The following is a 27,193-nucleotide window of genomic DNA, read 5'->3' on the forward strand; positions in this document are numbered from 1 at the left end:
TCACTGCTTGTCGGCCCCCAACTCCTCTCTCCATAGGCTGCAGATCATCCAGAACTCTGCAGCCCGTGTCCTCTCCCACACCGGGCTTCGTGACCCTATCACCCCCATCCTCGCCCGACCCCACCGGCTTCCCATCACACAGAGGACACTGTTCAAGATCCTGGTCCTCACCTTCAGAGCCCTCCACAGTCTCTCTCCCCCCACCTCTCTGACCTCCTAACCCCCCCCCCACGCTGCCCGCTCTCTCCGCCCCGCGGCCCCTGCTTCTCGTCCCCGGCCTCGCTCGCCCCCCACGATCAGTGGGTGGGCCTTCCGCCACTCTGCCCCCACCCTCTGGAGCTCCATCGCGCAGTCCCTCAGCCTCGCCCCCTCCCGCACCACCTTCAGGACCCTCCTCTTTGACCGTGCAATCGATCTCCCCCTCCCCCCCCCTCCCTGACAGGCGGGAGGGGCGGGGCTGAGGGGCTCTGACAGGCGGGAGGGGCGGGGCTGAGGGGCCCTGACAGGCGGGAGGGGCGGGGCTGAGGGGCCCTGACAGGCGGGAGGGGCGGGGCTGAGGGGCCCTGACAGGCGGGAGGGGCGGGGCTGAGGGGCCCTGACAGGCGGGAGGGGCGGGGCTGAGGGGCCCTGACAGGCGGGAGGGGCGGGGCTGAGGGGCCCTGACAGGCGGGAGGGGCGGGGCTGAGGGGCCCTGACAGGCGGGAGGGGCGGGGCTGAGGGGCCCTGACAGGCGGGAATACAGACCGCAGCGGCGCCTGGACTGAGGTGAGGCCCGGAGGTGAAGGCCGAGGATGAGGGCCCGGGGGTGGGGGAGGGGGGGTGGGGCCCGGGCCCGGGGGGTGGGGGAGGGGGGGTGAGGGCCCGGGGGGTGGGGGAGGGGGGGTGGGGGGAGGGGGGGTGAGGGCCCGGGGGGTGGGGGAGGGGGGTGAGGGCCCGGGGGGTGGGGGAGGGGGGTGGGGCCCGGGGGGTGGGGGAGCGGGGTGGGGGAGGGGGGGTGGGGGAGGGGGGTGGGGGAGGGGGGTGGGGCCCGGGGGGTGGGGGAGGGGGGTGGGGGAGGGGGGTGGGGGAGGGGGGTGGGGCCCGGGGGGTGGGGGAGGGGGGGGTCCAAGTTGGAGAAACAGTTGGAATTCACCTCCACCTGGAAATCCCAGAGAGCGGTTGTGGGAATGGAATGGAACCCCTGGAGCGCTGCGGCCCGAGTCTGTCTGTGTGTCTGTGTGTCTGTCTGTGTGTCTGTCTGTCTGTGTGTCTGTCTGTCTGTCTGTGTGTCTGTGTGTCTGTCTGTGTGTCTGTCTGTGTGTCTGTGTGTCTGTCTGTGTGTCTGTCTGTCTGTGTGTCTGTCTGTCTGTCTGTGTGTCTGTCTGTGTGTCTGTCTGTCTGTGTGTCTGTGTGTCTGTCTGTCTGTGTGTCTGTCTGTCTGTCTGTGTGTCTGTTGTCTGTCTGTGTGTCTGTGTGTCTGTCTGTCTGTGTGTCTGTGTGTCTGTCTGTGTGTCTGTGTGTCTGTGTGTCTGTCTGGGTGTCTGTCTGTGTGTCTGTCTGTCTGTGTGTCTGTCTGTCTGTCTGTCTGTGTGTCTGTGTGTCTGTCTGTCTGTGTGTCTGTCTGTCTGTGTGTCTGTGTGTCTGTCTGTCTGTGTGTCTGTCTGTGTGTCTGTCTGTCTGTGTGTCTGTCTGTGTGTCTGTCTGTCTGTCTGTCTGCCATCAGCTGAAGCCACACACATGTTGCTGTCGGACACGGTTTCCCACTGCCTTTCCTGCTGGGATCACAGTACCCAGTAGGGGTTGCGGAGTAACGAGCTGAGTGCGCTGACTCCCCGCCGACCCACACCGACAAAGCCCTGAAACACAATAAACTGGACACGAATTTGAAAGCCTCCTCAAGATGGCAGTTATTCCCTGGATAAATCTTTATGATACTCTTGGGTTAGCCCAGATATATTAAAACAAGGTTTTAGTTTGGAAGAGAAGTGGTGAAGTAGAATAATGGTCAGAGCCCTCGGTACGCAAGCGAGGGGACCTGGGGTCGATCCCCAGGCAGGACAAAACCTTACACATTTCCTTACTCCACATGGCCTAATCACCCGACAGTTAGTAGGAACCTGGTTGTTAGTCGATTGGTGGATCACTTTCCAGGGATAATAATCCTTCCCCCCCCCCCCACCCCCCAAAAATATGAATCCAGGACTGTTTGTGGGACATTGCTGTGTGCAATTGGCTGCCGCGTTCGCCCACAAATATACAGTCAATTCACTTTACAGTGTGTTCTGTGAAGCGCTTTGGGACGTCCTCCCGACGTGAAGAGCGCTATATCAAATGCAAGGATTATTATTATTATTATTATTATTATTATCCCCCCCTCCCCATACAGTCAATTCACTTTACAATATCTTCTATGACATGCTTTGAGATGTCTCAATAACTTAATAAGGTGTTATATCAATTGACATTATATTATTATATAAATAAGTACATTCTCCAGAACAAATATTTTGATAAATGTTTGCAGCTGAAGTCCAAAGCTGTGTGGGGTTCCGAGCTGCCAATGGACTCCGCTTCATAGCTATGAGATCACAAATTCCAGAACAAATGTACACGATTAAAGGGCACATTTACAAATTTTTCTGTAAAAGTCTCTTGTTGGAAGTTTAAGAGTTGCAAATAAGGCCTAAAACACAATAAACCTCAATTTTTAAAAAAAAATAATGAGAAGCCAGAGAAATTTGTTGCAAGCCTGCGTGTTTTCAGCGTGATCTGGAGACCTCTTCAAATTAATAATACTACAGTACAAAATTACATTTGTAAAGCCCCTTTCACTTCGGGAGGGCATCCCAATGCGCTGAACAGTCAGGGATTAGGACCCAAGTGTAGGAGGGATCAGGGAGGGTAGAGGGCAGAGAGGGTGGTCCAAAAGCACAGTCAAAGAGGAGGGTCTTGAGGCGTGCCCTGAAGGAGGAAAGGGAGAGACCGAGGTGAAGGGAATGTGGGATGGAGTTCCAGAGGTGGGGGCAAAGAGGCTGAAGGCCACGGCCTGCTGAGTGGAGGGAGCGGACAGGTTGATAAGCGGTTAGCAGGTCGGAGAGGTAGACGGGGGCAAAGCCATGGAGGGACTTGATAGACAGACAGACAGACAGACAGTAAGAATTTAATAATAATAATCCTTGCATTTGATACAAAGCCTCATCACTTCTTCGAGATGTCTCAAAGCGCTTCATAGAATATATTGTAAAGAGAATTGACTGTATATTTTGTGGGCGAAACTTTAGAACACTATTTGCCGCTGTAAGCCAACCAGCATGAGAAACCTTTGAGCTAGCTATAAAGTCATTCTGGATGGGTACAGTGCCCAATCTGTGTTGTTATAGAGTCTCAGCGACTCCCAGAATCTGGTACCGTATTGTGTAAGGACTGAAGGCACAGGATGATATATAAGAGCTCTGAGTTCAAATTATATTCTTTTTTTCCCAGACATCATGTGGCCTGTCTTATGGACCGCTTTGCGTGCATATGCTCCCTACATAACATTTCCTGTGGCCTTTGTGGTAGGTGCAGTGGGCTATAATTTAGAATGGTTTATCCGTGGAGATCTGCAACAACCAATTGAAGAGAAAAGCATTTTTGAGATGCGTGAAGAGAGAAAACTCACTGAGCTCATTGGTAAAGATTGTACAGAGGTGCTGAGCCTAAAAGATAAACTGGAGTTCACTCCCAAAGCGGTGCTAAACAAGAACCAGCCAGACAAGGCCAGTAGTAGTTAGCACCTGCACCTGAGACCTGAAAGAATGAAGCTGTGACCTGTGTCGGAGTTTGAACATTTATTTAAATTGAGTGTGGTTGGACTGTACATCAGAGGTTTAAAAGTCGGGCTTACTTGAAGAAACATTGCTGGCAGTTCAGTAATATTCTAATAAACTGCACTTCCAGAATCTTGTTCATAATATTAGTAACACTGAAAACTCCCTGATGTGGCTCACTGTGTACACAATCCTGCCCACATTCACTTTCCCTCATTGTGATGCTCTTAATTTTGCCTATATGACCTTATGAATGAAACGTCTCAATGCTTGTTGGTTAATATCCTAATTGCACTGATTTGTAATGTATTCCAGTTGGGATCTATAGGTTTTGACAAAGTTTATGATTCTGTTGAATAAAGACAGTTGCTTTATTCAAGCATTTCAGATTTGGTGGATTTGTCCTGGGATAGAGGCTGAGGCAGGAAACGTTCTGTTTCCTGGAGCAGTAATCACTGTGGGCCCACATCAGCTCCAAATGTACACTTGATGTTTGAGATCTACTTTCATTTTAATCATATGTAAAGGAAAACTTTACATATCCAAGACTGCTCTGGATATTCATTCTGCCAGGCCCACATCTAATAGAGAGAAACTGCCTTTACAGCCCATTTTGTAGACATTGAATCCATGTTGCTCATGTGAAATTCAAGACTTTTTAACCCTAGATCATTTACACATGAGCAGGATTGTCTGCATTGGTCGAGACTCGGAGGCACTGACGGAACCAAAGCAGGAGGGCCTTGGTCTTGTTGACATTCACCTGGAGAAACTTAGCTTTCATCCAGGACTTGATGTCTGACAGACAATATATCAAGAATGGTTCCAGAGTTGAGGGTGGAGGCAGAGAGATAGAGTTGGGTGTCATCCGCATACATGTGGAAGTTGACCCCCTATCTGCGGATGATGTCACCATGAGGGAGCATATAGATATTGAAGAGGAGGGGACCACGGACAGAGCCCTGAAGAACGCTATATGAAACAGTGCAGGGCTGGAGGAGAAGCTATTCGTAGAGACACTAAAGTGGAGACAGTGGAAAAGGTAAAATTTGAACCATTGATGGTGATGCTGTCAGCTCCTGAGGTGTGGAGGTGCTGACGGGAGCCATGTCCCATTGACATTCAACTGGAGAAAGTTAGCTCTCATCCCGGACCTGAGGTTCTTGAGCCTCTGTCAATGGATTTGAGGCTCTGTACTTGGTCCTCTCTTTAATATCTACCATGTTCCCCTTTGGTGACTTCATCCACAGACATGGGGTAAACATATATTGGTTGAGGTCCCTGATGAGCCATACAGATTGGTACTGTCATGCACGACTATAGTTGATGTCAGAAGGGCTGTAGAATTGCCCTCTGATAAATCCATCACTGTCTGCCAAGGCACTCCCAAATAGAAAAGCAAAAAGTGGCTGAAATTGTAATAGAATTCTCCCCTGACCTCCCCAGCAACACGTACCAGAGTAACACAGGCAGCAGTGTTTCAAGGTTCTGATTCATCTAGTTTACAGGTAAGTAATAAACTCAACAACAAGAATAGTGTAATGTCTTGCCTCCCTTCATTTGATGCTAATAACACACCAGCCCGGTGTTGGCTTGAGGTTAGTACTGTTAAGAGATTCAGACAGTGAGCAGTTTGTGCATTTGTTTGGAACCCCAAGTATGCAATATATGTACAATACTGTGCATATTATTATTATTATTATTATTAATACCGTGACATATATGTCTTCTGACTGCTAGTTCTATATCATTTCTAAATCTTTCTGGTTAGCCCTTCAGTTCTTTGGGATGATTATTTGATTGTTTATATATGTGGACAAGACGGAAGCCATACTCCTTGGCTCCCATCAACGTCTTCACTCCTGTGAATCTGAACTCATTAACCTCCCTGGGCTCCCCCTCACATTCACTGAACCAGTGCGCAACCTAGGCATCCGGTTTTACCCCCAGCTGTCCACATACTGACCCGAACCAAACTCCGTCTCCACATCTCACCAGCTCTGGCCCAGGCTCCACTGGCTCCCCATCACTGAATGAATTGACTTCAAGATCCTCACTCTCGTGTTCAAATCCCTCCAAATCCCTGCCACTCAACTGGCACCAGCCTTCTGCTCGTCCCTCACACCCTTCTCCCCACCATCGGAGGTCGCGCTTTCAACCACTACGCCTGAAATTCTGGAACACTCTCAATCCCTCTGCCTTGCCCCCTCTCTCCCATTTTTCAAGTCCCGCCTGAGAAACCTTCCTTTTCGACCGTGCTTACAGGCTTGTTTCACCTGCAAAACCACAACACTCAGAAAGATTTATCACAGTCATATTGATTTCAGTAGAAATCCAGTACATGTTAAAATTTTATTGTCCTTAAATAAAGAGAATGTCTCACATATATTTTCTCACCATATTTACCTTTGGTAAATATATCTTGACAGAACAATATATTCCCATCACATTTATCTATGGTCCTGGCAGAACACGACAGCAGTAATTGTTCAAAAAATATTCAACTTATTGGTGATGAAAATGGCCAAGATCCCACCGATGAATCCCAAGATTATTTTGGTTTCAATGGAGAATCCTGAAGTTCCTTTAAAGAAAACAACAAGAGGAGAAATGTAATAATAATAATAATTCTTGCATCTGTTTAGCACCTTTCATTTCGACAGAGCTTCTCCAAATGTTTCATAGGATTTACTATAAAGTGTACCAAATTTTAGAATGTTGGAACTTTTTTCCCCTCCACTGTTTTCAAGTTACAAAAGTTGAACATTTGCATTTTGTATGCATTTAAAATTAAATTGGTAATTTGCTAAAAGAGCAATACAGTTTCACTTATTTGAAAAATAATATATATTTGGTCGCTCACCCCTCCAGAAAATTTGTCTCTGCTTTTTAGTCCTAATGGATAATAAATCAATAATGACATCTTTGAGATGTCTCAAAGCACTTCACAGAATGTACTGCAGAGTGAATTAACTATATTTTATGGGTGAAATATACGCCTCGGAAGGTGAGATTCAAGCTGAGGCAAATAGAACACTATTCTAGGGGAGAGGGGCACTGTTCAAGCATTGCTGATGGGTTGGGCAGGAAGTAATTTTGATGGGAGTCTCTGTATCTCCTAAGCCTGGACTGTGAGACCCTCCTGACAGGCGGTATAGGTTTGGAAGCAGCTCCCCAGGAAGAAGGAGAATTGGAAAAAGAAAGAAAAACAAATTACCAATAGATTCAAGTGTAGTTACAAAGCTTCCAGGTGGTATTCTTCCTCCATTGAGATATGTGACTGTGGACATTAATGTTGAGGCCCAGGAGCCGGATTTTATGCCAGAACTGGTGAAGCCCAGTGCAGTAATGCAACTCCTCGCACCAACTATAGCACCACCTGAAAAAGCCAGAGTTTCATTGATTCACATTCAACTATTTACAGACGTTTTACCCTCTGATTCTTCCCTTTTTTCTCCCTCCACATCATCACCTACTGAAGATGAAGGTTCAGTGGAGCGTGCTTCCTTTGGCAGTTATGTCCCTTTCTAAACCTTTCAGAATGGTTCTTTCAGTATGGTTACTGGCAGCCTTGGCATCGTCACAGTGGAACATGACCATGGCCTTCACCTTGCCCACTTGTGTAAACATTTAGCAAGGGTTTCCATACAGTCAGTAATCAACAGCAAAAGGTTTCTCCCTTACCTCACCTGCTTTGAGCTTAGGCTTTTCTGACCGCTATAATTCAGAGGCACAACTACATTTTTATTGAAAATACCTCACTTCCCATTCGATTTTCACGTGATTTCACAGCGCTGCTGATCCATTAACAATACACACCACACATGGAACTTGGATTTTTAAATAAATATCACTAAATAAAGGTAATGACATAAACTAAATGGATAATGAAAGATAAGTGACAGCATTACCTGCACCCACACTCATCAGCAAGGCCTTGGAGCGAGATATAGCCTCCACTGTAAACAAAGAAAAGTTGACATTTAGAACATCTCTACTGCACATAACCTTTTGGAGAAATAAAAGAAAGACTGAGAGCTGTACTTGTGACAATATTTTGATTGATGACAGTCTAAGATGACTCTTCAGGGCAGTGCTGGGTGTGTGCTGCATTGTTGGAGGTGCCGTCCTTCAAATGAGATGCTAAACCGAGATCGCCTTCTGCTTGTTCCAGTGAACGTTGAAAATAAAATCCCATGGCACTATTTGCAAAGGGAGAAGGGAGTTTCTCCAGGTGTGCTGACCAACAAACCTCCGAATAAAATCGATCACTCATATTTTGTGTGCAATTGGTTGTTGCATTTCACCCACAAAATACACAGTCAATCCACTTTACAGTATATTCACTGAAGAGCTTTGAGACGTATCGAAGACATGAGAAGGTTGTGGATATTGCTGTGCACAAATTGACTGCTGCCTGCAAGAACAGTATATCCTGTGAAGCACGTGGAGATTTCTCGATAACATAATAAGGCACTTTACCAAATGCAAGGATTATTATAACACTGAAATATGCTGGCATTTTGTGAGTCAAAATGGTGACAGCCCAGTGGTGCAACAGGGAGGTGCAATATGAAATCTGTTTGTGTTACAACACAAAATTACATTTGTATAATGCCTTTCATGTTGGGAGGACGTCCCAAGGCGCTGAGCTGACAGTGGGTGAAGTCAGCGTGGGATACACAGGCCTTGCCACAGTTTCTCAAACCAGACACTCGGGTCCATTCACAGAGTATCGCTGGCCTGCCGGCCTGCACTGTCGATGCACTGCTCCACCACTTGTGATTGAGTGCTGGAAAGTTCAGACATTCAAAAATAAATCAAATACATAATTTCAGACCTCCCAATGAACTGGCTAAAGTGGGACGCAATAAAAAAAACCTGTGAGCAATGGAATCGGCTGGGCTGTGCACGTTTCCACAACTTCCCCGAGGCTGGGTCACGCGTGCGCATAAACCAGTAGTTTCTCGCTCTCATGAGTAAGGTTTTTTTTAATGAGAATAGAAGAATTTGCTGGCGAAAGAAAACCAAGGTCTATTTAGTTGGCCTTCCAGCATGCTGGCAGTCGCTTGATATGTCGTGTCCCAAACTATACACTGTATCCCGAGTTATTATTTTCTAGCAGACATCTCTAATTTGTTCTTGAAACAAACAACATTTTCTGATTCCACCATCTCCCTAGGCAGCCTATTCCATAAATTTATTGCTCACTGAAACAGTGTTTCTGCAAATTTACCGCCCTTCAGTTGCAATCTTTTTTTTAAATCAAACCGTTCTCGGGAAGCAGGCACATGTGTACACAGTCCAGCCCCACCCACAAGTAAAGTTTTTTTTCTCACACGAGAATAATTCAAACCAGGCCATGCTATAGAAACATATAATAATAATAATAATTCTTGGAAATACATGAGTGACATTTTATCAGGCTGTAAGCGAGAGGACCTTGGTTCAATTCCCGGGCAGGGTGAAACGTTAGGCAAGTGTCCTTATTCCACACGCCTCTGTTTACCTAGCGGTACCTCGGTTGTTAGTTGATTGGCGGATCACTTTTCCAGGGGTAATAATCCATTTTGAAAAAAATAATTTGGTCACTCAATCCACAACTGTTTGTGGGATATTGCTGTGGCACAATTGACTGCGTGTTTCACCCACAAAAATATTCAGTCAATTCACTTTATAGTATATTCTTTGAAGCCCTTTGAGACGTCTCAGAGACGTGATAAGGCGCTATATCAAATGCAAGGATTATTATTATAAAATACCAATTGTAACAAATTGTCAGTGGTTTGCTTTGTGTTGTTTCCCCCACAAAGGATGGACACAAAGCAGGATCTCAAGTCACAATTAGGAGATCTGATGGTGAGTATCCCACTTGTGGAGAAAGGGAAAATTGTTTGCCAGAGAGCAAAGGCACAGTTTGTGGCAGGGTTCATACACAATGGAATTTTTGGGGGTGAGTCAGGTGTCAGACACATACGGAAAGTCATTACCATGCTTAAGAGTATCCTAACCAAGCTGGCATTTCCATGTATCTCACCTACACATATAAATCCCAGAGATAGATTATTGGAATGGCATGCACATTCTTTCCTTGGAGGGACACATCCTGCTAACCTAATTCCGGAAAGTATTAGGCGCAGGTTGACAAGAACCAAGGCTTGGAGACCTGAGAGTGTGCGTTGGGGTAACTGCTGGAGTCTAACCAACTGGATAGCTTGTTGTTGACAATGGATGGAACAGTGTTGTGTGAAGACAAAGGTGCAATTCCCCTGTTTGCTCACTGAGGAGCCAGAGAGTGTTGTCTCACCAGTGCAGAAAGAGCAGAGCACCACAGTCAGCATCACCAGACACCGCATTGTGGCTTTCCTTCACAGTTCCAATAGGTATTCAAGGCTTGTTATGACCAAACTCTGACCTGCAGGGAGGAAGAGAAAGACGCGAGTCATTTTCTGTCTGATAAAAAGCTTTTATGGTGGTGCTGAACTTTGCTGATTCATGGCTGACACCAACTCATTACAGGAGGAGCAGTTCAGCTGGACATTACAGATCCCGTAACAATAATCTGAATTTCTAAAATATTGGGGAGTGTCTCCCAATAGAAGAACAATCCTCCAGACAAATTAATCATTCCCCTTGTGGCTGCTAAGGAGACGTTGCTGAGTGCAAATTCATTGCTGAACAAGAGTCACTAAACTGCTCAGCAGTTATCTGTGATGTGTTTTAACATGTTATGACATTGTGAGTGCTATATAAAATGTAAGGATTATTATTAACATTGATTACAGTTACCAAGCACTATAGTGTGTGAGTCTGGGACTGAGTGTGGCAGATAAATTGTCCATTGGGATTACTCAGTTAATTAAGCATTTACTTACTCAACCCTTGTGAATTCTTGTAATGGCACCAATCTGTTGGGCTGTTTGCTGCTCAGTGATTTCTGCCTTTGTTTTACACGGTTTACGAGTCAGGAGCTCTTCACACCTATGGCTGGGAACCTGAACTGTGGGTGGGAGCTGCTCAGCACTTTCAATAGCCGCTGAGTTTCATTTTTGATTTATTTCTTCAGAGGTCACATGCTAGCTGAGTGAAATGAAACTAAAGAGAAACCAATGATCACAAGAGGGCTGTAGGGATTCCTTACTTTGTGGAATTATACAGCACAGAAGGAGGCCATTCGGTCTGTGTCAGCTCTTTGAAAAGAGCTTCCAATTCAACACCACTCCCCCGCTCTCTCCCCATAGCCCTGCAAACTTGTTCTCCCCAAATAATTATCTATAGAATCAAAGGATTCTACTTACTTCATTCACTGGAGTGAAGTGAGGACCAACACAAACTTATCAATCAAATGATATTTATTAATACAAATTAGTAAGATTATGCAAGTTACAATCAGTTAATCAATCAAAAGTAATACCTATGTATATTTCATACAATTCACAAGTAAAGTTGGCCGGACCAATGTTGTGGATGAAGGGGAGCACCGTCAAAGAGAGAGTTTATTAGACAGGAGTTATAGAAAGATTAGAGGCTTTACCTGTTTGCTGCTTTTCGGGGTCAGATAAGCACTTTTATTTTAACTTTAAACACAACTTGATTTGTGTTGTTTCACAGCAGCTTAAAGCCACCGCTCCTCACCTGAGGCTACATTTGACGGACGGTAAGAAATTAAGAAACAGAAATGATAACTGTACAGGGATGTGCAATATAGGATTGTAATTGAATCATTATATTGATTACCTTCCTTAAAACTATTGATTTTGCCATTTTAATCACTAGAATAAGAAGAGCTTGGTTTCTTTGACTTTTCATTTCCTCTACAGAAGAATCGCTGGAAGATTTGGTATCCACTTTGGGCTCCAGTCCCCAGCCATCCGTAAGTGCTGCCGGTCGCTCCTGTCAAACAGAGAGAAGCAGAGGAACGTCTGTTGTTGCTCGTTGTTTTAGGATATCAAGCCACTGCTACTCGATCTGAGACACTGCCCGTGTGATGGTGCTCTATAAATGCACATTGTTGTTGGTAATTGTGAATAACGAATGAAAAATAGATCGATCACTGCTGGTTTATCAGTGAGCTGAGTTATACAAAAGAATTCTGAAACTGAGAGTCACGACAAGGCCGGCAAGGAGAGTGTTTGAGTAATCCAAGTGGGAGGTGACAGACGCATGTACGAGGATTTCAGCTGCATTTGGGGCAAGGTACAGTTGGAGGCGGGCAATGTGGGAGAGGTGGAGGAAGACTGTCCTGGTCAGGGACTGCATGTGGGGAGGGAAGGACAACTGAGGGTCTAAACGGATGCCTAGATTGTGCACTGGTTTGGTGAGTGTGAGGAGGAGCCCAGGGAGGTTGAGGAGTTCAGATCTGCAGGAGTGAAGACGTTGACGGGAGCCAAGGAGTATGGCTTCCGTCTTGTCCACATTCAGCTGCAGGAAGTTCATCCAGGCCCTGATGTCTGCCAGACAAGCTGATGAACATCGGGGGGACCTGGAGCTGGTGCTGGAGGAGGCAAAGTAGATTTGTGTGTCACCGCAAACATGTGAAGTTTACCGTGTCTGTGGATAACATCACCCAGAGGGAGCATGGAGATAAGGAAAAGAAGAGGCCAAGGATGGAGCCCTGCGGTTGTGAGCGAGAGAGTGTGTGTGGGTGAGAGAAGGAGAGAGAGAGGGCCTGAGAGAGAGAGTGTCTTCCCCCATCTTCCTCTCTGTCTCCCCCCCGACCTGCCTCTCTTTCTCTGCCACTCACCCCTTCTCTTTCCCCTTCTTCGTCCCCTCCCCCTTCTTTCTCTCCCTCCGTCTTCCGAGCTCTCCCCTTCTCCCCCTCCACACAAGCGCCTAACACCCCCTCTTCCCACTCCTTGTCCCCATCCTCTCTCCCTTCCCTGTTTCTCACCTCCTTTCTATCCCCCATCCTCTCTTCCCCTCTTCCTCTGCCCCTTCTCCCTCTGCACTCATGTGCGCAGTAGCGGGGTGCGGAGCGTCAGTGTGTGTAGTGTCAGTGTGTGTAGTGTCGGTGCGTGTAGTGTCGGTGTCAATGTGTGTAGTGTCAGTGTGTGTAGTGTCGGTGTCAGTGTGTGTAGTGTCGGTGGCACCGCCTCAGGGCGTTTAACGGTGAAGCTTGACACTGTAACACTGACAAAAGCACACACTGCAACCGTTACACACACACACACACACTGCAACCGTTACACACACACACACACTGCAACCGTTACACACACACACACACTGCAACCGTTACACACACACACACACACACACTGCAACCGTTACACACACACACACACACACACTGCAACCGTTACACACACACACACACACTGCAACCGTTACACACACACACTCACTGCAACCGTTACACACACACACACACACTGCAACCGTTACACACACACACACACACTGCAACCGTTACACACACACACACACACACACTGCAACCGTTACACACACACACACACACTGCAACCGTTACACACACACACACTGCAACCGTTACACACACACACACACACTGCAACCGTTACACACACACACTGCAACCGTTACACACACACACACACTGCAACCGTTACACACACACACACACTGCAACCGTTACACACACACACTGCAACCGTTACACACACACACACACTGCAACCGTTACACACACACACACACACACTGCAACCGTTACACACACACACACACACACACTGCAACCGTTACACACACACACACACACACTGCAACCGTTACACACACACACACACACACTGCAACCGTTACACACACACACACACTGCAACCGTTACACACACACACACACACTGCAACCGTTACACACACACACACACTGCAACCGTTACACACACACACACACACACACTGCAACCGTTACACACACACACACACACACACTGCAACCGTTACACACACACACACTGCAACCGTTACACACACACACACTGCAACCGTTACACACACACACACACACTGCAACCGTTACACACACACACTGCAACCGTTACACACACACACACACACACACTGCAACCGTTACACACACACACACACACACTGCAACCGTTACACACACACACACACTGCAACCGTTACACACACACACACACACACACTGTAACCGTTACACACACACACACTGCAACCGTTACACACACACACACACACACACTGTAACCGTTACACACACACACACACTGCAACCGTTACACACACACACACACTGCAACCGTTACACACACACACTCACTGTAACCGTTACACACACACACTGCAACCGTTACACACTGTAACAGTTACAGACACAGTTCACAGTAAATGTCACACACTCACACGCACACACAGCCCAGTGTCACTGTAACCCTGACTTTGATCACAGCCGAGGATGTTCAAACGTAATGTTATGTACTGTGGGCACTGGAGGAGATGTAGCGTTACGTTAGCAGAAGCGATAAGTATCTGTGTAGCGGAGAGTGTGTGTTACATCGCAGCTTCAGTCAGCCATGTTAGCTGCTCTATCCCATCACACGTGGGTACAGTACAACCTCAGCACATACCAAGGCTTTGAAGAATTGCCACCATTCCTCCTCTAGCCACTCCTCCGCCACCTAATGTAGCAGACACTTTCATCATGACACTGGCAAAGGATTTTGCTGCTATTCCCTTCCCAGTGAACCCCAGGGCTCCAACGATCAGAGGGCCTCCGTACGCAGCTGCTCCTGCAGTGCATCGAAAAAAAAGCCATGTCACAACAACAAGAGCACAAGATTGGTTTAGATGAAAAAGACCCTTCGGTCTCATCAAATAATAAAAAATAAATAAATAATAATAATAATATGGTCACTTCAATCCACGACTGTTTTGTGGGACGCTGCTGTGCGCAATTGGCTGCCGTGTTTCACTCACAAAATAAAATAAACAGTCAATTCACTTTACAGTATGTTCTGTGAAGTGCTTTGAGACGTCTCAAAGATGTGATGAGGCGCTACATCAAGTGCAACGATTATTATCATTATTATTATTATTATTATCATCACAGCATCAGGTTGTTTTGTAAAAATGGGTCAGTATCCTGGCCTCAACCACTCTTCCTAGCAACCTGTGCCCATTGTTAATTCCCTTCTGGGTCATGGCCGATTTCCTCAAAACGGTACAGGGTGGACTTCAAGCTGCTGTGGAACAACAGTTGTGTACGGCAATAATCTCTCTGTGCAAGAAGGTCCATGAGGCCTGGTTTAGCCAATCCAAATATTGCAGCTTTGGGCAGTTGAGTTTATAAACAACAACAACTTGCACTTATATAGCGCTCTCCACGTAGAGGAGTATCTCAGAGCACTTAACAGTGGTGGAGCCTGATTCCAAACTAGGGGTGGGGGGGAGGGAGGAGATGACAGTAAGCATGGTCAAAGAGGAAGGTTTTCAGGTGAGATTGGAAAAAGGGGAGAGTGGGCAAGACGGAGGGATTGAGGGAGTGTTCCACAGGTTATAAACATTGTTATAACCTCTCAATTATTTTCCTTCCATATAAACTAACATTTCAAGTGTAGCACTGGCTATTCAGTTAGTCTACAAGATTCACTGTGAACGAGGCTCTGGAGGGCCCGACAACAGAATCCATCTGGTTAGAGATAAGAAATAAGAAAGGAGTGGTTACACTGATAGAGGTTTACTATAGACCACCAGACAGCGGGAAGGAGATAGAGGAGCAGATCTGCAACCAGATCGCAGATAATGGGGGATTTCAATTATCCCAATATAGACTGGCAAAATAGCAGCGCTAAGGGAAAGGCCGGAGAAAGATTCATAGACTGTGCACAGGAAAATTTTCTTGAGCAGTATGTCTCCAGTCCTACAAGGAAGGAAGCATTGCTGGATCTAGTCCTGGCGAATGAAGTAGGTCAGGTTGAACAGGTTTCGGTAGGGGAGCATCGAGGTAACAGTGACCATAATATTATTAGATTTAGATTACTCATGAACAGGGACAAAGTACAGTCAAGGGTGAAAATGCTTGACTGGAAAAGAGCTAATTTTGATGGGCTAAAGAGGGACTGAGAGTTGGTGGACTGGCAAGTAAGACTAGCAGGTAAAACGACTCATGAGCAATGGGAGATCTTCAAAGATACGATAGCTCAGGGTCTAAATAGATATATTCCCACAAAAGGGAAATGTGCGAGAACCAAGCCAACCTGGATGACCAGGGATATTCTGTCTAGGATGAAAAAGAAGAAGATGGCGTACGACAATTGGAAGACGCAAGACACTGAGGATAGCAAAGCACATTATAGAGAATGCAGGAGCGATAAGACAGGCTAAAAGATCACGAGAAGAGGTTAGCGGGTAACATAAAGGGGAATCCTAAAATATTTTATAAGCACATAAAGGAAGAAAGGTTAGTTAAAGGTAGGGTGGGGTCAATCAAAGACAATGACGGCAATCTTGTTGTGGAGGCAGAGGGATGGCTGATGTACTAAACGAGTACTTTGCATCTGTCTTCACAACGGAAACGGATGCCCCAAATGCCGCAGTATTGGATGAGAGGGCAGAGGACATAGATCAGATTACTATAGACAGAGAGGAAGTTCTGAAAAGATTGACTGGGCTCAAAATTGATAAGTCACCAGGACCAGATGGGTTTCACCCAAGGTGCTGTGGGAGATACGGGTTCAAATAGCGGAGGCTTTGGCCATTATACTTCAATCGTCATTGGACACAGGAGTGGTGCCAAGAGACTGGAGAGTGGCTAATGTTACCCCACTCTACAAAAAGGGGCAGAAAGACAAGCCCGGAAATTACAGGCCAGTCAGCCTAACCTCGGTAATAGGAAAGCTACTGGAGACCGTAATCCGGGACAGAATAAATCTCTATTTAGAGGAACACGAGGTAATTAGAGACCTCCAACATGGATTTGTTAAAGGCAAATCTTACCTCACAAATCTAATAGAATTTTTTTGAAGAAGTGACTGCGAGGGTTGATGAGGGAAATGCGGTGGACGTTATTTACATGGATTTCAAAGAGGCTTTTGACACAGTATAAGAGATTAATATAAGAGATAAGAGATTATAAGAGATATAAGATATATCTCCGTATAAGAGATTAATAAAAAAATTGAGGCCCACGGTATTAAGGGGACAGTAGGTGTTTGGATTAGGAACTGACTGAGTAACAGAAAGCAGAGGTTGGTGGTTAATGGGTGTTTCTCGCAATGGAAGGAGGTGTGCAGCGGTGTCCCCCAGGGATCGGTATTGGGACCACTGCTCTTTCTAATATATTAATGATCTGGACTTGGGCACAGGGAGCACTATTTCCAAGTTTGTAGATGATACCAAGTTAGGTCAGTAAAAAGGCATTTGGTGTACTGAGCTTCATTAGTAGGGCATAGAGTATAAGAGTATAGGGGTTATGGTTAATCTGTACAAAACACTGGTTAGGCCTCAGCTGGAGTACTGCGTCCAGTTCTGGGCACCTCACCTCAGGAAGGATATTAAGGCACTGGAAAGGGTGCAGAGGAGATTCACGAGAATGATACCAGGAATGGGGAACCTTAGCTATGAGGACAGGCTGGAAAAGTTAGGACTTTTCCTATTAGTGCAGAGAAGGTTATGTGGGGTCCTGATAGAGGTCTTCAAGATCATGAAAGGTTTTGACAGGTGAGATAGGGAAAAGCTGTTTCCGCTGGTAGGTGTGTCTGTGACTCGTGGTCACAGTCTGAAGATATCTACCAAAAGAAGCAGAGGGGAGGTTAGAAGAAATGTTTTCACTCAGCGAGTTGTTAGAATTTGGAATGATCCGCCCGAAAGGGCAGTGAAGTCCGATTCGATAACAGCTTTTAAGAGATAACTGGACAGGTATCTGGGTTTGCAGGGTTATGGGGAGAAAGCTGGTGAGTGGGGTTAGTGAAAGTGACGCTCTGCCAAGAGCCGCACAGACTCGATGGGCCGAATGGCCTCCTTCTGTGCCGTAACATTCTAAGAATCTGTGAATCTATGAATCTAAGTGGAGAGTGTATTTTGTCGGCTAATGCGCAGCTAATTTGCCCACAGCAACATCCCACAGCCATGGAGTGAATGATCAACACGAACAGCACTGAACACCAACACGAACAGCACTGAACACCAACACTAACAGCACTGAACTGACACTTAGAAAAGCTTAAAAAAAACTAATCCACAGTGAAAGTGGTTCAGGAGAAAATGTCCTGGCCGCCCCGTCACTGACATGTTAGCCATGACCACACACCCTATGGGCTGATGCCGTCCCACTGATCGCTCGCTCCCGGTCTCTGCGTGCTGCCACCCAACCCGAGCCTTCCCCTCCACTCTAAATGTCTCTCCTCCCACCCCCCACTATCGGCTACTCCCCCTCTGTCTTTCTCTCCCCCCCGCCCTCCCCACCTTCTCTCTCTCCTGGACCCCATCACCACTTCCCTCTGCTCCAGCCTGGGCATCCTCCGCTGGGCCCCTCGTGGCTCCCGGCACTGGCTGTCCCAGAGCAGCGACCCCAAATGCCCCATCATTCACTCCCTCCACTCAAACCGCCTTCTTAAGGCAAACCCAACTTCCCCCTCCCTCATACGTACCTTCCCCAACTCTCCACTCCCCCCACTCTCCACAGCCATCTCTTCTGTACATCCCAAAATCCTCTTCGTATCACTCTCTCCTCCCTCTCCTCCCACCAGCAAAACCACCTGCATTTCCCTGCAAAATGTCCGTTCCCTCACAAACAAATCTCACACCATCCATGACCTCATCCTGGATGAGCACCTCAACATTCTTCAGCTCATAGAAACCTGGCTCTTTCCCAATGACTCCGTCCCCCTAGTTGAAGCCTCCCCTCCAGGCTATATCTTCCACCACACCCCCCATCCAAACCAACGTGGCAGTAGGGTGGCCCTCATCTCCAAAACTTCCCTTGGTCATTATTCCCCTTATTCTTCTGGCTGCTTCCCCTCTTTTGAGCACCTCACTCTCTTCCATCCCTCTATCCCACTGAAAATCCGTCTGGTCTACCTCCCCTAAGCCCCCTGGCTCCTTCCTCTCTGACATATCTATTCTCTTCTCTTCCCTGTCCCTCTGCTCCGAACCACTACCTATAATGGGCAATTTCAACCTCCACCTAAACTCCCCTTGCACCACATCTTCTGACTTCACTGTCCTCCTCTCCTCCCTAAACCTCACCCTTCACATAAGTTCACTGACCCACAACCATGGCTATGTCCTCGACCTTGTCATCATCCATGGCCTAGACATTTCCAATCTGAGCATAATGGACAAGACCATCTCAGACTGCTTCCTCATCTCCTTCTCCTCTCACATCCCTCTCTCCTCTCTCCTCCACCAAGCGCTCAACCATTCTCTACCACCCATGGAAAAGGTTACCCCCTGAGACCCTCATAAAGGCCCTCACATCCTCCGATATCCTATCCCCCTGTCCTTCCACCCACAGAGATCCTGAAGAGGCCGTCCAGCTGCTCCATGATCGTCTCTCCTCCACCTTCAACTCTCTCGTCCTCCTGAAATCCAGGACCATCTCCAAACTCACCCGATCCCCCGGTACAACAGTCATCTCCACTCCCTAAAAACCCAAACCCGGCTGCTCGAGCGCAGATGGCAGAAAACTGGCCTGACAGTTCACCACCAACTGTGGCTCGAGCATCTCCACAGCGACCGCTGTTCTTTGACGCGTGCAAAAACGGCCTTCTACTCCAACATCATCTGGAGGCAAAAAAGAACCCTAAAGTCTTTTTTTCCCCCACGACCCACTACCTCCTCCATGCGCCCCCTCAGGCCACCTCAATCTTCACATCAAATGCCACGTGCGAGGAGGTCATGGACTTCTTTTCATCCAAAATACATAACATCCACCAGGCAGCCTCATCCTCCTGCGTCTTGTCACCCACCACCACACCCTCTCCGTCCCCCTCACCCGCCCCATCATCAGCTCCTACCATGACCCCTATCCTACATTCCTGCCTCCCCATCTCTCCCTCCTCTCTCTCACCCACCATCACTTCGATGAAACCCACCATCTGCTGCCTCGACCCCCCCTCCCCACCATCTTGCTGGTCAACCAGCTCCCCCTCCTCTGCCCACTACTGGCTGATGTCATCAATCAGTCCCTCTCCTCTGGATCAGTCCCTGCCCCCTCAAAACTGCTGTCATCACCCTCCCTAGAACCCTCAAACCCCAGCCACTGCCACCCTATTTCAAACTTCCCCTTCCTCGCCAAAGTCCTAGAACTCGTTGTTGCCAATCAACTCCACGCTCACCTCTCCTCCCATTCCCTCTTCGACCCCTTCTAGTCCGGTTTCCCGCACTGCCCACAGTACAGAGACTGCGCTTGTGAAACTCTCAAACGACATCCTCTCTATCTGTGACCAGGGCTCCGTTTGCCTCCTTGTCCTCCTGGACCTCTCCGCCGCTTTCGACACAGTCGATCACGCCATCCTCCTCCACTGCTTTTCCTCCATCATCCGCCTCAGTCCTACCTCACAAACCGCCAGCAGTACATCTCCACAAACGGCTTTTCCTCTAACTCTCATCTGGATCCATCCTTGGGGCCCTTCTCTTCCTAATCTATATGCTCCCTCTTGGGGATGTCATCCACAGACATGAGGTACACTTCCACATGTACGCGGACGACACCCAACCTCTACTTTTCCACCTCTCTTTGCGACCCCCAGTCCCCTGATGTTCTGTCAGCTGCCTGTCAGACCTCAGTAGCTGGATGAGCGCAAATTTCCTTCAGGTGAATGTTGACAAGATGGAAGCCATACTCTTTGGCTCTTGCCAACGTCTAAAATCTCACGGCTCTCATCGCCTCCACCAACCCGACCTCCCCCTAAATCTCTCCAAACCCGTATGCAATCTAGGCTTCAGGTTATCCTTCCTCCCCCACATCCGGTCCCTCACCAGCACCGCTTTCTTCCACATCCAACGCATCACCCGCCTCCGCCAATACCTTTCTCCGAAAGCTGCTGAAACCCTGGTCCAGGCCTTTGTCACCTCTCGGCTGGACTACTCCTCGCCGGCCTCCCCTCCACTACCATCCATAAAATCCAACTCATTCAGAACTCTGCCGCCCACATTCTCACCCGCACCAAACTCCACTCCCCAATCCCCCCAGTCCTGGCCCTCCCCCACCCCCACACCCAAACCCCACTCCCCGATCCCCCAGTCCTGGTCAGACTGCACTGGCTGCCTGTCCCAGAGAGGATCGACTTCAAGATCCTCACCCTTGTATTCAAGGCCCTGCACTCCTCTGCACCCCCCGACCTCTCTGACCTCCTCTCTCCTCAAAACAGTACCCATTGCCTTCGTTCCTCCGGGTCTGGCCTCCTCCTCGTACCCCCGAGTCATCCGCTCCACCCTCGGCGGCCGTGCCTTCAGCCATTATGCCCCGAGGCTCTGGAACTCCCTTCTTCACTCCCTTCGTCTCGTTCCCTCCATTCCCATTTTTAGGTCTCTGCTGAAGACCTTTCTCTTCGACCTTCCTCCCCCTCCCCCTGGCTCCTCCCCCTGGCCCCTCCCCCTGGCTCCTCCCCCTGGCCCCTCCCCCCGGCCCCTCCCCCTGGCTCGGCCCCGGGATCCGTTACTGTAAAGCGCTCTGAGACGCTGTCAGGCGTGGAGGGCGCTATATAAATCCATGTTGTTGTTGTTGACACACACACTGAGCCAGGCTGACAGATTGTTCTTTCTTTCCAATATAGTTACAAATTGTCAGCTCTGGGTTCAAGCTTCATGTTGAGACTTGAACCGCGGTCCAGGCTAAGACTCCAGTGCGGTGCTGCAGGAGCTCTGCATTGCCCTGGCTGCCATTGTTTTGTTGTTTCAACCAAGGTTCAGGTGGATACTAACAGATCCTGTGGATCAGGGAGTTTCTCCCAGTGTTCGGGCCAAGAAACTGCCAGATAAATGTATCATTTGCCTCCTGGCTGTATAGGTGCCTTACTGTATGCAAATTGGCTGCTGAATTTTCTTACAAATCCATAGTTGTGGGCACAGCCTAAGATAATTATTTGGGGAGGACAAGTTTGCAGAGCTATGGGGAGAGAGAGGGGGAGTGGGGTTGATTTGGAAGTTCTTTTCAATGAGCCGACACAGACACGATGGGCCGATGGCCTCCCTCTGTGCTATATAATTCTATGATTCTTTGATTCTACAGCCTGACGGTGATAGCCTGTGAAGCACTCATGTTTTGTCAAAGTATCACATGCACAGAACATGGAGACTCATTACAAACCCGGGGCAATAATTGACCAGATGGGGTTTGGTTTTGCTTGTGTACATGTTCCTGTGGTTTACTTTCAGAATGAACCTCACATCCATCTTTATCACCACGACAACCACAGGAGGGGATGAAGTTTGTACCTGCGCCAATGACCATATATGGAAGGGCATCCATTATCCCACAGGAGCCTTCTTCATCCTCTTCTGTAAAATGAGAGAAAGTAGATTTTGTAAGCCACAAGCAGGCTGCCCTCTGACAAGCCATCCGTTATACTGTTTGTGGGACACTGCTGGGAGCAATTCACTTTACAGCATATCCTTTGAGACATCTCGAAGACGTGATGAGGCGCTGTATCAAATGCCAGGATTATTATTATTTTTCTCATTCATTTATTACATTGGAGAGGTTTTCAGGTCAGTCAATCTCACTGTCGCCCCCGCTGTGGTGGGGAGATGTTGGTGCAGGGTTACTGTCATCCTCTACCTTGAGATGCTGCTCACATACCTCCTTCATTTGTAAATCACTAAAGAAGGGTTCAGTACCCGTGCTTGAAGGTTGTATTCCTGTTAGCTGGTAACATTATAATACATTTCAAGTTTACATCAAAAACTTACAGTTGCAAAAGAACCAGAGGGAAGACAAGGAGAAGTTTTTTTTACTCAGAGAGTTGTTATGGTCTGGATGGTACTGCCTGAAAGGCTGGTGGAAGCAGATTTGATAATAGCTTTCAAAAGGGAATTGGACAGGTAACTTGAAAAGAAAAATATGCAGGGCTATGGGGTAAGAGCAGGGGACTGGGACTAGTTGGTAGCTCTTTCAAAGAGTCAGGTACAGGCACAATGGGCCAAATGACCTCGTTCTGTGCTGCAAGATTCTATGATACACATGGCAGCTCTGTCTCAAAGTGTTTCACAGAGTGCAAACCCCAGCTGGGTGACAAGTGGGGTTGGGGGGAGAAGTAGGAGAGAGAGAGGGAGGAGAGGTCAGATACAAAGCCACAACCAAAGTGTGACCGGAATAATTTTCCTGACAAAAGACCACAGGAATAATTAAAGAAAGAAGCTCTGTTTGATTGTTCCCAAAGGCTAACAGCCTCTCAGTGGCTCAAACAGTGTAGATGACCTGGTCACACCTCACTGTGGTGCTTCATAGTCTCTCTGGGCAATCTAGTCCTTACCTCAATGACAGCTCCAGATCACTGCTGGGTTTCCGTTGCTCTGTCCATTTATCTGATTGCTATCAACAGTTGATAAAGCACATTAATCCTGTCATATTTAATAGAGAACGATCCACTTACCTGCCTTTGCAAATGTGGATGAAAATAGGAGATACATAATAAAGAGGCTGAGTGCTTGCTGGGCCATTCTGGAGGCAGGTGAATACTATTACAGGGAATCTTTCCCTCTCGCCCTGCACACACTAACGATCCTTTCTGTAAAATATAATATTAATAATCCTCATATGTGATACTGCACCTTTCACGTTAGCCGGATGTCTCAAAGTGCTTTACAATATTTATAGGAAGGTATGTATCTTGTAGGTGAATGTGGCAGCAATGTCCAGTAAATAGTTATAAAGAGAATGACTGATTTTCCGTGGGGGTCGGACACACAGAGAAACTCCCTTCACTAAACACACTCCAGCCTCTGGGGGGGTTTGCCCTCCAGAATCATCTCCTGTCCTCTCTGGACCTGGTGTGTGAGCCGGGGGCAGAGCCGGTGAGTGTCCGCTCTCAGTCTCATCACATTCACACTGTGTACTGAGGCGGAGAGAGGGGGTAGTGGGAGTGCAGCAAGCATTGTAAATCCAGGATCCCCCAGCGACCCCCCTCCACACAGCATCCATCAACCCCCCACCCTCTGAGTTGAGCTGAGCCAGGGCTGAGCTGAGCTGGGCTGAGCTGAGCTGAGCTGGGTTGAGCCAGGGCTGAGCTGGGCTGAGCTGGGTTGAGCTGAGCTGAGCTGGGCTGAGCTGAGCTGGGCTGAGCTGGGTTGAGCTGAGCTGAGCTGGGCTGGGCTGAGCTGAGCTGGGTTGAGCTGAGCTGAGCTGGGTTGAGCTGGGCTGAGCTGAGCTGAGCTGGGTTGAGCTGGGCTGAGCTGAGCTGAGCTGGGCTGAGCTGGGCTGAGCTGAGTTGAGCTGAGCTGGGCTGAGCTGAGCTGAGCTGGGCTGAGCTGGGCTGAGCTGGGCTGAGCTGAGCTGGGTTGAGCTGAGCTGAGCTGAGCTGGGTTGAGCTGAGCTGGGCTGAGCTGGGCTGAGCTGAGCTGGGCTGAGCTGGGCTGAGCTGGGCTGAGCTGAGCTGGGCTGAGCTGGGCTGAGCTGGGCTGAGCTGGGCTGAGCTGGGCTGGGCTGAGCTGGGCTGGGCTGAGCTGAGCTGAGCTGGGTTGAGCTGAGCTGGGCTGAGCTGGGCTGAGCTGGGCTGAGCTGGGTTGAGCTGAGCTGGGTTGAGCTGAGCTGAGCTGAGCTGGGCTGAGCTGGGCTGAGCTGAACCGAGATGTGGATAAGTTCATTTTTTTGCTGTGATTTTCGATAAATGTCACTAACTTTACCGTAATATGCACACGTCAGTGATTGCTGCTAAGTTGTAAGTAAAAATAATAAATTTACATTTGATACAGTGTCTAGGTGCACCTCTTAAATCACATCCCAGGATTCACTAGAAGGTGTAGTGACTGCGTACCTTGAAGCGGTGGGCAATCCTCCCTGGGGTGGCTGTCGATGTGTGCGGTGTCAGAGAGCAGATGTGGGCTGTGAGCTCAGGGTTATATACTCACTGAGTGGTGTAACATGAGCCAAAACAAACCATTGAGTGTTTTCATTCCTGAGCAAACCATCGAGTTTCAGTTTTATTTTCCTCTCGTCATAGAATGAAAACAGAAGAGGGAGGGGGGGGGAGAGGGGTGAGGGGGGAGTGGGGGTGAGGGGGGAGAGAGGGGAGAGTGGGGGAGTGGCGGGAGAGAGGAGGAGGGGGGTGAGGGGGGAATGGGGGATGAGGGGGGTGAGGGGGACTGGGGGTGAGGGGAGAGTGGGGGAGAGAGAGGGGAGAGGAGGAGGGGGGTGAGGGCGGAGTCGGGGGAGTGGGGGGAGAGGGGGGTGAGGGGAGAGAGGGGGGAGTGGGAGAGAGGGGAGTGGGGGAGAGAGGGGGGAGTCGGGGAGAGAGGGGGGAGTGGGGGAGAGAGGGATGAGGGGGGGAGAGAGGGATGAGGGGGGAGAAGGGTGAGGGGGGGAGAAGGGTGAGGGGGGGAGAGGGGAGCGGAAAAGTGAAGGAGGGAGAGGAGGTGGTGGGGAAGAGTACGGAGCGGAGTAGGAAAGAGGGAGTAGCAGAAAGAGGGGGAAAGGGGACGAAAAAGGGGAAAGAGAAGGGGTGAGTGGCAGAGAAAGAGAGGCAGGTCGGGGGGGAGACAGAGAGGAAGATGGGGGAAGACACTCTCTCTCTCAGGCCCTCTCTCTCTCCTTCTCTCACCCACACACACTCTCTCGCTCACAACCGCAGGGCTCCATCCTTGGCCTCTTCTTTTCCTTATCTCCATGCTCCCTCTGGGTGATGTTATCCACAGACACGGTAAACTTCACATGTTTGCGGTGACACACAAATCTACTTTGCCTCCTCCAGCACCAGCTCCAGGTCCCCCCGATGTTCATCAGCTTGTCTGGCAGACATCAGGGCCTGGATGAACTTCCTGCAGCTGAATGTCGACAAGACGGAAGCCATACTCCTTGGCTCCCGTCAACGTCTTCACTCCTGCAGATCTGAACTCCTCAACCTCCCTGGGCTCCTCCTCACACTCACCAAACCAGTGCACAATCTAGGCATCCGTTTAGACCCTCAGTTGTCCTTCCCTCCCCACATGCAGTCCCTGACCAGGACAGTCTTCCTCCACCTCTCCCACATTGCCCGTCTCCAACTGTACCTTGCCCCAAATGCAGCCGAAGCCCTTGTCCAAGTCGGGAGCCTCTCAATTTTAGCCATTTGTATTTTCTCTCTCTGGGCAATATCTGGCCCAAATGGTGACTTGATCCTGACTGGCCTCAGTGACTGGCCTCCGGGTGTGTGGGTTGATAATCCCAGGCTCATTCTCTCTCTGTTACTCCCCTGTGTGAGGCAATGTCTGGACTCCCACTAGCACCTCTTAATACCTTCCCGACTGAGATCAGCAACTGACGGGGAACTTCTTAGAAACAAGAGTTAAATTGGTTCAGCAGTAAGCAGTGTGTTTGTTACAGCACCAGCTTTCTTGTTAGTTGTTGATGTAATGCTCCTATTTTAGTTAGAATCAGCTGATGGGTCACATACTCAACAACAACAACAACAACAAGATTCCATTTATAGAGCGCCTTTCACGTCAGGAGGACGTCCCAAGGCGCTGCACAGTTGGGTCATGACCCGAGCATTGGGGGGAAATGGTCAGGGTGAGGGGAGGGAAGGGAGGGAGAGAGGAGGGGGAAATGGTCAGGGTGAGGGGAGGGAAGGGAGGGAGCGAGGAGGAGGAAGAGAGTCGAGAGGGGAGCTGAAGGCACGGTCAAAGAGAAAGGTTTTGAGACCGGCCTTGAAGGAGGAAAGGGAGGAAGCAAGGCGAAGGCACTGGGGGATGGAGTTCCAGAGCCTGGGGGCTGAGAGGCTGAAGGCCCGACCACCGATAGTACTCAAGGCCAAGGCCAAGCTTGTTTAAACCAGCCTGAAAACAGCTCTCAGGTGGGTGAGAACGTACAGACTCGCACGGACCATCCTGATGTTTAACAAAAAGACAATTATAATAGAGGTGTCGCTAAGTTACACTGTGTTCAGTCAGAGTTGCTCGTCTGAGTGTTTGGCTGAGCTGGTGAGAGTGAGGGTATCTCTTCTCTTGCTCTGTGGCTCAGAACATTTAGCCTCGACTGTTCCAAGGTTCGTGACATTCCAGCAATATCGGAAAAGGCAAAAAGCAAAATAAAAGAATAGAAGAACTGCAACAATACAAGATACAACTCCAAAAACAAAAACAGCATTTGTATAGCGTGTTTTCTTTCCTGAACAAACCCTTGTGTTTCAGTTTTGGTTTCTTCACGTCACAGAATCAAAACCAGCTCTGCCAGTGACATTTAGCTTCAATACATAAGAATGTTGGCAATTTATTGTGAAGCTTGAAAAACAGAATTCTTGCGCGTGACAGACAGCAATGACACTCATACGCCCCTTGAG

General features: G+C 48.6%; 3 protein-coding genes across 3 annotated transcripts; 1 reads left to right on the forward strand and 2 right to left on the reverse strand.

The window, feature by feature from the left end:
- The first annotated feature begins 683 nt into the window (after positions 1 to 683).
- On the forward strand, positions 684 to 4,170 carry smim12 (small integral membrane protein 12). Its single transcript, XM_042338902.1, has 2 exons — positions 684 to 765; positions 3,463 to 4,170. Exon 2 carries the CDS (start codon positions 3,468 to 3,470, stop codon positions 3,750 to 3,752), a length of 285 nt encoding a protein of 94 aa, XP_042194836.1. The 5' UTR covers positions 684 to 765; positions 3,463 to 3,467; the 3' UTR covers positions 3,753 to 4,170.
- A 1,939-nt stretch (positions 4,171 to 6,109) lies between these two features.
- LOC103187080 (interferon alpha-inducible protein 27, mitochondrial) lies at positions 6,110 to 10,849 on the reverse strand. The gene is made up of 5 exons (XM_007906425.2): positions 10,664 to 10,849; positions 10,096 to 10,203; positions 7,700 to 7,747; positions 7,006 to 7,167; positions 6,110 to 6,372 (listed from the first exon to the last, which is right to left on the reverse strand). The coding sequence occupies exons 2-5, from the start codon at positions 10,142 to 10,144 to the stop codon at positions 6,278 to 6,280; spliced, it is 354 nt and encodes a 117-aa protein (XP_007904616.1). The 5' UTR covers positions 10,145 to 10,203; positions 10,664 to 10,849; the 3' UTR covers positions 6,110 to 6,277.
- A 273-nt stretch (positions 10,850 to 11,122) lies between these two features.
- Positions 11,123 to 24,761, reverse strand: LOC103187081 (interferon alpha-inducible protein 27-like protein 2A). Its single transcript, XM_042338900.1, has 5 exons — positions 24,695 to 24,761; positions 23,315 to 23,449; positions 22,158 to 22,220; positions 14,348 to 14,509; positions 11,123 to 11,681 (listed from the first exon to the last, which is right to left on the reverse strand). Exons 2-5 carry the CDS (start codon positions 23,379 to 23,381, stop codon positions 11,554 to 11,556), a joined length of 420 nt encoding a protein of 139 aa, XP_042194834.1. The 5' UTR covers positions 23,382 to 23,449; positions 24,695 to 24,761; the 3' UTR covers positions 11,123 to 11,553.
- Between the last annotated feature and the right edge of the window lie 2,432 nt (positions 24,762 to 27,193).

This window comes from Callorhinchus milii, unplaced genomic scaffold (assembly GCF_018977255.1).
Source record: "Callorhinchus milii isolate IMCB2004 unplaced genomic scaffold, IMCB_Cmil_1.0 Scaffold10, whole genome shotgun sequence".
NCBI lineage: Eukaryota > Metazoa > Chordata > Chondrichthyes > Chimaeriformes > Callorhinchidae > Callorhinchus > Callorhinchus milii.

Excerpts from the sequence above, each read along its gene's own strand:
- LOC103187081 (XM_042338900.1), bottom strand. The coding sequence starts at position 23,381 with ATGGCCCAGCAAGCACTCAGCCTCTTTATTATGTATCTCCTATTTTCA. Across the intron at positions 22,221-23,314 it reads ATCCACATTTGCAAAGGCAG|AAGAGGATGAAGAAGGCTCC; the intron begins GTAAGTGGATCG and ends CTCATTTTACAG. Across the intron at positions 11,682-14,347 it reads GGCAATTCTTCAAAGCCTTG|GAGCGACCGGCAGCACTTAC; the intron begins GTATGTGCTGAG and ends TCTGTTTGACAG.
- smim12 (XM_042338902.1), top strand. The coding sequence starts at position 3,468 with ATGTGGCCTGTCTTATGGACCGCTTTGCGTGCATATGCTCCCTACATA.
- LOC103187080 (XM_007906425.2), bottom strand. The coding sequence starts at position 10,144 with ATGCGGTGTCTGGTGATGCTGACTGTGGTGCTCTGCTCTTTCTGCACT. Across the intron at positions 7,748-10,095 it reads GCTCTGCTCTTTCTGCACTG|TGGAGGCTATATCTCGCTCC; the intron begins GTGAGACAACAC and ends CTTTGTTTACAG. Across the intron at positions 6,373-7,005 it reads AACTACACTTGAATCTATTG|GAACTTCAGGATTCTCCATT; the intron begins GTAATTTGTTTT and ends TTTTCTTTAAAG.